General features: G+C 29.6%; 1 protein-coding gene across 1 annotated transcript; it reads left to right on the top strand.

Annotated features, from left to right (window-relative positions):
* Window positions 1-9,556: 9,556 nt before the first annotated feature.
* Window positions 9,557-10,462, top strand: LOC129743463 (putative uncharacterized protein DDB_G0286901). Its single transcript, XM_055735500.1, has one exon. It carries the CDS (start codon window positions 9,557-9,559, stop codon window positions 10,460-10,462), a length of 906 nt encoding a protein of 301 aa, XP_055591475.1.
* The last annotated feature ends 1,356 nt before the right edge of the window (window positions 10,463-11,818 follow it).

The raw sequence follows: 11,818 nt of genomic DNA, 5'->3' as shown, positions 1-11,818 counted from the left end.
TTGACAAAAAATGAAAAAAATGAAAAAAAATGACAAAAATGACAAAAATGACAAAAATGACAAAAATGACAAAAATGACAAAAATGACAAAAATGCCAAAAATGACAAAAATGACAAAAATGACAAAAATGACAAAAATGACAAAAATGACAAAAATGACAAAAATGACAAAAATGACAAAATGACAAAAATGACAAAATGACAAAAATGACAAAAATGACAAAATGACAAAAATGACAAAAATGACAAAAATGACAAAAATGACAAAAATGACAAAAATGACAAAAATGACAAAAATGACAAAAATGACAAAATGACAAAAATGACAAAAATGACAAAAATGACAAAAATGACAAAAATGACAAAAATGACAAAAATGACAAAAATGACAAAAATGACAAAAATGACAAAATGACAAAAATGACAAAAATGACAAAAATGACAAAAATGACAAAAATGACAAAAATGACAAAATGACAAAAATGACAAAAATGACAAAAATGACAAAAATGACAAAAATGACAAAAATGACAAAAATGACAAAAATGACAAAAATGACAAAAATGACAAAAATGACAAAAATGACAAAAATGACAAAAATGACAAAAATGACAAAAATGACAAAAATGACAAAAATGACAAAAATGACAAAAATGACAAAATGACAAAAATGACAAAAATGACAAAAATGACAAAATGACAAAAATGACAAAAATGACAAAAATGACAAAAAATGACAAAAATGACAAAAATGACAAAAATGACAAAAATGACAAAAATGACAAAAATGACAAAATGACAAAAATGACAAAAATGACAAAAATGACAAAAATGACAAAAATGACAAAAATGACAAAAATGACAAAAATGACAAATGACAAATGACAAAAATGACAAAAATGACAAAAATGACAAAAATGACAAAATGACAAAAATGACAAAAATGACAAAAATGACAAAAATGACAAAAATGACAAAAATGACAAAAATGACAAAAATGACAAAAATGACAAAAATGACAAAAATGACAAAAATGACAAAAATGACAAAAATGACAAAAATGACAAAAATGACAAAAATGACAAAAATGACAAAAATGACAAAAATGACAAAAATGACAAAAATGACAAAAATGACAAAAATGACAAAAATGACAAAAATGACAAAAATGACAAAAATGACAAAATGACAAAAATGACAAAAATGACAAAAATGACAAAATGACAAAAATGACAAAAATGACAAAAATGACAAAAATGACAAAAATGACAAAAATGACAAAAATGACAAAAATGACAAAAATGACAAAAATGACAAAAATGACAAAAATGACAAAAAGACAAAAATGACAAAAATGACAAAAATGACAAAATGACAAAAATGACAAAAATGACAAAAATGACAAAAATGACAAAAAATGACAAAAATGACAAAAATGACAAAATGACAAAAATGACAAAAATGACAAAAATGACAAAAATGACAAAATGACAAAAATGACAAAAATGACAAAAATGACAAAAATGACAAAAATGACAAAAATGACAAAAATGACAAAAATGACAAAAATGACAAAAATGACAAAAATGACAAAAATGACAAAAATGACAAAAAAATGACAAAAATGACAAAAATGACAAAAATGACAAAAATGACAAAAATGACAAAAATGACAAAAATGACAAAAATGACAAAAATGACAAAAATGACAAAAATGACAAAAATGACAAAAATGACAAAATGACAAAAATGACAAAATGACAAAAATGACAAAAATGACAAAAATGACAAAAATGACAAAAATGACAAAAATGACAAAAATGACAAAAATGACAAAAATGACAAAAATGACAAAAATGACAAAAATGACAAAAATGACAAAAATGACAAAAATGACAAAAATGACAAAAATGACAAAAATGACAAAAAAGACAAAAATGACAAAAAGACAAAATGACAAAAATGACAAAAATGACAAAAATGACAAAAATGACAAAAATGACAAAAATGACAAAATGACAAAAATGACAAAAATGACAAAATGACAAAAATGACAAAAATGACAAAAATGACAAAAATGACAAAAATGACAAAAATGACAAAAATGACAAAAATGACAAAAATGACAAAAATGACAAAAATGACAAAAATGACAAAAATGACAAAAATGACAAAAATGACAAAAATGACAAAAATGACAAAAATGACAAAATGACAAAAATGACAAAAATGACAAAAATGACAAAAATGACAAAAATGACAAAAATGACAAAAATGACAAAAATGACAAAAATGACAAAAATGACAAAAATGACAAAAATGACAAAATGACAAAAATGACAAAAATGACAAAAATGACAAAAATGACAAAAATGACAAAAATGACAAAAATGACAAAAATGACAAAAATGACAAAATGACAAAAATGACAAAAATGACAAAATGACAAAAATGACAAAAATGACAAAAATGACAAAAATGACAAAATGACAAAATGACAAAAATGACAAAAATGACAAAAATGACAAAAATGACAAAAATGACAAAAATGACAAAAATGACAAAAATGACAAAAATGACAAAAATGACAAAAATGACAAAAATGACAAAAATGACAAAAATGACAAAAAATGACAAAAATGACAAAAATGACAAAAATGACAAAAATGACAAAAATGACAAAAATGACAAAATGACAAAAATGACAAAAATGACAAAAATGACAAAAATGACAAAAATGACAAAAATGACAAAAATGACAAAAATGACAAAAATGACAAAAATGACAAAAATGACAAAAATGACAAAAATGACAAAAATGACAAAAATGACAAAATGACAAAAATGACAAAAATGACAAAAATGACAAAAATGACAAAAATGACAAAAATGACAAAAATGACAAAAATGACAAAAATGACAAAATGACAAAAATGACAAAAATGACAAAAATGACAAAAATGACAAAAATGACAAAAATGACAAAAATGACAAAAATGACAAAAATGACAAAAATGACAAAAATGACAAAAATGACAAAAATGACAAAATGACAAAAATGACAAAAATGACAAAAATGACAAAAATGACAAAAATGACAAAAATGACAAAAATGACAAAAATGACAAAAATGACAAAAATGACAAAAATGACAAAAATGACAAAATGACAAAAATGACAAAAATGACAAAAATGACAAAAATGACAAAAATGACAAAAATGACAAAAATGACAAAAATGACAAAAATGACAAAAATGACAAAAATGACAAAAATGACAAAAATGACAAAAATGACAAAAATGACAAAAATGACAAAATGACAAAAATGACAAAATGACAAAAATGACAAAAATGACAAAAATGACAAAAATGACAAAAATGACAAAAATGACAAAATGACAAAATGACAAAAATGACAAAAATGACAAAAATGACAAAATGACAAAAATGACAAAAATGACAAAAATGAAAAAAAATGACAAAAATGAAAAAAAAAGACAAAAATGACAAAAATGACAAAAATGACAAAAATGACAAAAATGACAAAAATGACAAAAATGACAAAAATGACAAAAATGACAAAAATGACAAAAATGACAAAATGACAAAAATGACAAAAATGACAAAAATGACAAAAATGACAAAAATGACAAAAATGACAAAAATGACAAAAATGACAAAAATGACAAAAATGACAAAAATGACAAAAATGACAAAAATGACAAAAATGACAAAAATGACAAAAATGACAAAAATGACAAAAATGACAAAAATGACAAAAATGACAAAAATGACAAAAATGACAAAATGACAAAAATGACAAAAATGACAAAAATGACAAAAATGACAAAAATGACAAAAATGACAAAAATGACAAAAATGACAAAAATGACAAAAATGACAAAAATGACAAAAATGACAAAAATGACAAAAATGACAAAAATGACAAAAATGGACAAAAATGACAAAAATGACAAAAATGACAAAAATGACAAAAATGACAAAAATGACAAAAATGACAAAAATGACAAAATGACAAAAATGACAAAAATGACAAAATGACAAAAAGACAAAAATGACAAAAATGACAAAAATGACAAAAATGACAAAAATGACAAAAATGACAAAAATGACAAAAATGACAAAAATGACAAAAATGACAAAAATGACAAAAATGACAAAAATGACAAAAATGACAAAAATGACAAAAATGACAAAAATGACAAAAATGACAAAAATGACAAAAATGACAAAAATGACAAAAATGACAAAAATGACAAAAATGACAAAAATGACAAAAATGACAAAAATGACAAAAATGACAAAAATGACAAAAATGACAAAAATGACAAAAATGACAAAAATGACAAAAATGACAAAAATGACAAAAATGACAAAAATGACAAAAATGACAAAAATGACAAAAATGACAAAAATGACAAAAATGACAAAAATGACAAAAATGACAAAAATGACAAAAATGACAAAAATGACAAAAATGACAAAAATGACAAAAATGACAAAAATGACAAAAATGACAAAAATCACAAAAATCACAAAAATGACAAAAATGACAAAAATGACAAAAATGACAAAAATGACAAACATGACAAAAATGACAAAAATGACAAAAATGACAAAAATGACAAAAATGACAAAAATGACAAAAATGACAAAAATGACAAAAATGACAAAAATGACAAAAATGACAAAAATGACAAAAATGACAAAAATGACAAAAATGACAAAAATGACAAAAATGACAAAAATGACAAAAATGACAAAAATGACAAAAATGACAAAAATGACAAAAATGACAAAAATGACAAAAATGACAAAAATGACAAAAATGACAAAAATGACAAAAATGACAAAAATGACAAAAATGACAAAAATGACAAAAATGACAAAAATGACAAAAATGACAAAAATGACAAAAATGACAAAAATGACAAAAATGACAAAAATGACAAAAATGACAAAAATGACAAAAATGACAAAAATGACAAAAATGACAAAAATGAAAAAAAAGACAAAAATGACAAAAATGACAAAAATGACAAAAATGACAAAAATGACAAAAATGACAAAAATGAAAAAAAAGACAAAAATGACAAAAATGACAAAAATGACAAAAATGACAAAAATGACAAAAATGACAAAAATGACAAAAATGACAAAAATGACAAAAATGACAAAAATGACAAAAATGACAAAAATGACAAAAATGACAAAAATGACAAAAATGACAAAAATGACAAAAATTACAAAAATTACAAAAATGACAAAAATGACAAAAATGACAAAAATGACAAAAATGACAAAAATGACAAAAATGACAAAAATGACAAAAATGACAAAAATGACAAAAATGACAAAAATTACAAAAATGACAAAAATGACAAAAATGACAAAAATGACAAAAATGACATAAATTACAAAAATTACAAAAATGTCAAAAATGGAAAAAATGGAAAAAATGACAAAGATGTCAAAAAAATGGCCAAAAGGTATAAACGAATATTGTCAGTCAATAAAAAAAATAAACAAAATAAGTTATAAATTTTAGAGAAAATTACAGAAATCTATATGCTTCTCAATTTTTTTTTCAGTTATCCATTCAAATGAGCATAGTACACAATATTTTGACCGGATCGTTTATTTACCAACCAAAGGCCTTTCAGCACTTTCGCGCCTTCCCAAAATTTCGGTTGGCTCTGGGTGGCCCATATTTTAGTTGTGAGCAAAGAAAACCAAATCTGCACATTTGGAGTGTGTTTTTCACGCTCGATTTCCCGATAACGTATTAAAATGAGCTTGTGGGCCTGGTTGGTTTCCGCCATTTGTCGAATAAATCCAGGTGCGGCATTTGATTGGTTTTTCCCCATTTTTGGGACACTTTCTGCTGCTCCTTCTGGCTTCCGGTCTGATCCTGATCTGCGGCTAGCTAGCCCGCATGGTTGACCGGTGATTAATGCGGTGGGTGGTGACAGATGCATTTTGGGACTCTAGTTTTGCCGCTCGTTTGCTGTCCAATGAGCCTCGACGACAAATTACTGTTTGGGTTGATCCGTTGAATGAATGGTTGGGAACGATTGGTTTTTTGGCTTTGAGTAACAGCTGGTGTAAGCAAATTTTGGTGGAGTCAAATAAATGCCATTCGTTAAAGAGTGAGCTGAAAATCAACAAACAGTGCGCAGTGGTTTTATTTTATTTTAATGTTTCGCAATCAGTTGGACAATTATATTTACAGTATTTTTACTAATAAATTCTAGAAATTTAAACCGAAGAACCGATTTTCCGCGTAATTAATGGCAACAAAATTAGTTCAATTGCCTGAAACCAGATTTGCTAAGCTGATCAAAAATTTCTTCTGTTTGGACGATTAATGGCAATACTTCTTACACATTTTCCGTATGAAGCAATACCGGAACGTTCTTTATTTCATTTTCAATCAAATACTCTACTTCGTTAGGTTTTTCCTCACAATGTACCTACACGTAGAATTTCACCAAGCTAAATTGGCTAAAAACTCCATCCGCCGACGATGCGAGCCTTTGAACTTCTTTGCAGAATTGCTCCACCGACAACGACTTTGACACAACGTTCGGATTCGTGTTCAATTTTCGTTAATGGCCCGGGTACTTTTGCTGCTCATACCCACCCCAAATTTTGTCGTATTGAATGGCAATTCGACGAGCTTTTGCCACTACCAACTCTCGGAAGAATTAAGAAGTTAGGTGAAAAAAGCGTAACTTTCAAGGTTGAGTCACACCGTACCTGGGCACAGAAAACTCTCAAATGGCCACGATGTCACTTTTCAATCCCTCAATAATGACTTTCTCGCACGATGAAAGACTTTCGACGGTTATTTTTTCTTTCTTCAATTTTTTAACAGCCGAATCTAAGCCCTGACGCGACGTAAGGTAACAAAAATGCTTGTTTTTGCCAGCCTCGTATCACAAACTTTGCTCATTGGAAAATTAAGTCCCTGTAGTTATTGAAAATTAACTTAAATTATGAAGTTTTTTTTTCTCACCGTTAAGGATGTAAATTTGTTTTTTTTTCTTTTCGTATAACAAGTGCGAATTTGTTTTAATAACCGACTATTTTGGCGAATAAATAACAACAGCATTCCTTGATAGTTGGTTCAAATTTTTAACATTTTTGACATTTTTGATATTTGTGACATTTTTGACATTTTTGACATTTTTGACATTTTTGACATTTTTGACATTTTTGACATTTTTGACATTTTTGACATTTTTGACATTTTTGACATTTTTGACATTTTTGACACTTTTGACATATTTGACATTTTTGACATTTTTAACATTTTTGACATTTTTGATATTTTTGACATTTATGACATGTTTGACATTTTTGACATTTTTGACATTTTTGACATTTTTGACATTTTTGACATTTTTGACATTTTTGACATTTTTGACATTTTTGACATTTTTGACATTTTTGACATTTTTGACATTTTTGACATTTTTGACATTTTTGACATTTTTGACATTTTTGACATATTTGACATTTTTGATATTTTTGACATTTATGACATGTTTGACATTTTTGACATTTTTGACATTTTTGACATTTTTGACATTTTTGACATTTTTGACATTTTTGACATTTTTGACATTTTTGACATTTTTGACATTTTTGACATTTTTGACATTTTTGACATTTTTGACATTTTTGACATTTTTGACATTTTTGACATTTTTGACATTTTTGACATTTTTGACATTTTTGACATTTTTGACATTTTTGACATTTTTGACATTTTTGACATTTTTGACTTTTTTGACATTTTTGACATTTTTGACATTTTTGTCATTTTTGACATTTTTGTAATTTTTTTAAATTTATTTCTAAGACTCGTTGTTCTGGTAATTGTTGACATTTTTGTTAATTTCTTATTGAATTTTAATTTCTTCTATGACTTTATACATCCGCTTGCGTTTTCAAATGTAGCATCCTTGCTATCTCCCATCAATTCCAAATTCCCAATCATAAAAGTCTTATGAGTAAAAAAACCCATGAGTCTGTTAAACGGATTTCACGGTCATAAAACAATTAAGTATTTTGCTTCACGTGCGACCTTTACCGACGCGCGGAGGTAAGCATAGTTTGTTTTCCTTTACGTCGACCCACCGATGAGTCTGTTATGCTTTCTTAGCAACCTTCTGTGGGGCGTCGTTTATTGTTGTTTTATACATGGGCTTTCCAAAGCGCTGCATTATGTCTGACTGCCTGACTGACTGAATACCATTGTAATCATAGTATTTAAGAAACTCGGAAATAAAGATTGACGTTCATTTACCCAACTAGTAATCGAGGCACAAAGAGGTGCTGCCGGTTGTTCATTCAGCTTTCATCCGAAATCCTTAAAACGCCAAAAAGGTGGAAATACTAAATGGCGACCAGACAGTGAACTCACCAAGGAAAAGAAGTCTTGAAACAAAGTAAAAGTTCTTGAAACAAAGTAAAAGTGGAAAAGTGCAACTAAGAGTAAATTAGTGAAACATGGGCTGGTTCAGCACAGAAAATTTTATCACAAATCAAGTGGCATCAAAGGAAACAGAACTTATCGCCACAGTGCTCATAATAATCACGTGTTTGCTGGTAGCCTATGCTGTGTTTAAAGCATACAACAGTCATCTTAAAACACACGTAAAAAATGTGGCAGCGCGGGAAATCGTGCTGAGCAACGTACGCTCAATATAGTGACCAATCAGTGATGCATATGTATAAACTAGCATGTGATGACATACCGTGTGAGGTGCCTTACAAACAAACTCTTAGCTAAACAGTAAATATTAAAAGTGATCGAAGAACAATGATAAAACTGGCATGTGCAGTTAAAGGATGCTGGCCAGTGCGAGTAAAGTTGGCAAGTGAAACAACAACGGTACCATCAGCAGAAATAATGGCGGTTCACCCACTACAAGATCTAATCAGTGAAGTTATGGCGTGTGGTATACTCCTTGTATATCTAGTGATCCTGTTAGCAGTGTACATCCGACTGGGAGGCGTACAGCGAGCGCTACAGAGAGCGCAGGAACCGCATCCGGCGTAAACAACACATCAACACTTCAAGATAAGTAAATACTATTCACTACATATTATCAAAAAAAAAAAAAAACCAACACATTGTTTAGTATAATTTAAGATTGAGTCGAAAAATAAATATTATCTATGAATCATCTCGAAGAAATCGAGAACTACATTGCAAAAGAACACGATAACTTAAAGAAAAGCGTCAATAATGTTAAAACGTTTGAACTTGTAAAAGCCAAAGAAGAAAAACTGAAAGCTAGTTTTAACGAGTATAAAGAATTAGTCCAATCAATTAAACATTATTCCATTGAAACAGGAACTTGGGAAAAACAAGTGGAAAAATACCATTTACTAAAAGCTCGTTTTAATCAATCTTTACAATTATTGGCTACTTCGATATTAAGTACCAAAAACACCAAACCTTCAAAAATAAAACTAAAAACTATTTCAAAGGTTGCGATAATACTCAGTCGGTATATAAAAATGCCAGATTTCGATATCAAAACAGCCACGGCGCTGGTGCACCCCTATGACGGTGCCGCCGCTGGGCTGGAGTCATTCATCGACTCAGCAAACTTGTTGAATGAGATAGTATCGACAGCTCACAAAGAGATTGCCGGAAAATTTTTGAGAACCAGACTTATTGGTAAAGCTAGGTTGGGTTTACCCGACTCGGCTAAATCTATCGAAACAATAGTAGCAAATGTCAAAGAACGTTGTCAGGATAGAATTACTCCCGACAGCATTTTGTCAAAAATGAAAAACGTACGTCAAAATCAGTCACCACAAACACTGTGCGACGAAGTGGAAGGTTTAACTGCACAACTAAAAGCAGTTTATCTGGGAAGCAAAATACCTGACGATGTTGCGTCGACAATGGCAAATAAAGCTGGCGTCGATGCTTTGATAAACGTTGTAACAAACAACGACACCAAACTCATCTTGAAGGCTGGGACTTTTAACAACGTCAAAGAGGCTGTTGTTAAAGTGCTCGAAAATTCGACACCCGGCACTTCAACCAACCAGGTACTATCTTACTCTAGTAGAGGCAGATACAAATCAAACAGAGGTAATAGAGATAGCCAAAGATTTAACAATCGATATCATGGTAATAATGGTCGACAATACAACAATCAACGAAATTACGCCAGTAATCGCTACAACAATAACCGTCGCGATCACAGAAATTACGGCGACAATCATAACAATAACCAAAGATACTACAACGAGATCCGAAATAATAACAACTATAGAAATCGTAACGGTTCAAATGATCGAAATAGAAGGCGTAATGTATATTACGTGGAAAACGATCAGCCGTCGACGGTTCGACCCCAACCAGAGACGGACAGGCATCAGCCTCAAGGGGTTATACTAGCCAGAACGTAAAAATTTTCACTTTTAACATGCATTACACGAATTTCCTAACGTTAAGATTGGAAATGTGTGACAAGCCGTGCACTTTAATTGTAGATACAGGCGCGGACATCTCGATTATCAAAGAACACATTCTTCAACCATCAACTAAAATCTATACATTTTGTGTGTGTTATTAATGGCGTAACAAACGGACGTATAGAAACTATAGGTATAGCTTATTCCTATATTCTTTTAGATCAAATGAAAATCCCGGCAAACTTTCAAGTAGTTGGGAAAGACTTTCCCATAATTACCGACGGAATTTTGGGACGAGATTTCTTAGCACATTATGGTACAAAAATTTGTTTAAGATCATGGTTATTATCTTTCGATTACCAAGGTCAAAACTTCGAAATTCCGATCGAAGACAATTTTGAAGATAAGATTATTATACCACCAAGGTGCCAAATTGTCAAAGAGGTGAAGTTAGAAGGAGTGTCTGAAGACAGTGTAATTATTGGGGACCAAATAGGTCGTGGAATTTTTTATTCCAACACAATAGTCAGTCCATCTGCAAAATTTGTTCAAATTATTAACACTAATGAACAGCCTGTTACAATTTTTAAAAATTTTAAACCAAAGGTACTCCCACTAAGGAAATTCGATTTCAAAGCTCAAGGAAAACAGTCGAAGTATATTAAGCAAAGGTTGGAAAAACTGGAAAGAGAAATCAAATTAGATTACTATCCAGAGGCTGAAGATAAATTAAGAGAACTTTGTTTCAAATATAATGATATCTTTTCCTTGGAAGGAGATACCTTAACTGCAAACAACTTCTACAAACAAAAAATCTCGATGCAAGAGGGACATCCAGTTTACATTAAAAATTATCGTACCCCGGAAGCTCATCTCCAGGAAATCGATAGACAAGTTAATAAAATGTTGTCAGATAAAATTATTCAGCCGTCGATAAGTCCATTCAATTCACCGATATTATTAGTTCCCAAGAAGTCGGAAAAAGAGAAAAAATGGCGACTAGTAGTGGATTTCCGTCAGCTGAACAAAAAAGTGATTCCTGACAAATTCCCGTTGCCAAGGATTGATGAAATCTTAGATCATTTAGGCAGAGCGAAATTCTTTTCGACTCTAGACTTAATGTCAGGATTTCATCAAATCGAATTAGAGGAAGATTCAAAAAGGACAACAGCATTTTCAACGGTCTCAGGGCATTACGAGTTCAACCGTTTGCCCTTTGGACTAAACATTTCCCCAAACAGCTTCCAACGAATGATGCAAATAGCACTAAGTGGATTACCCCCAGAATGTGCATTTTTATACATCGACGACATAATTGTTGTCGGATGTTCAATAAACCATCACCTCTCC

This window comes from Uranotaenia lowii, chromosome 2 (genome assembly GCF_029784155.1).
Source record: "Uranotaenia lowii strain MFRU-FL chromosome 2, ASM2978415v1, whole genome shotgun sequence".
NCBI classification, from domain to species: Eukaryota; Metazoa; Arthropoda; class Insecta; order Diptera; family Culicidae; genus Uranotaenia; species Uranotaenia lowii.
The sequence above is the reverse complement of the archived record's forward strand: the minus strand, read 5'-3'. Positions and strand labels throughout refer to the sequence as shown.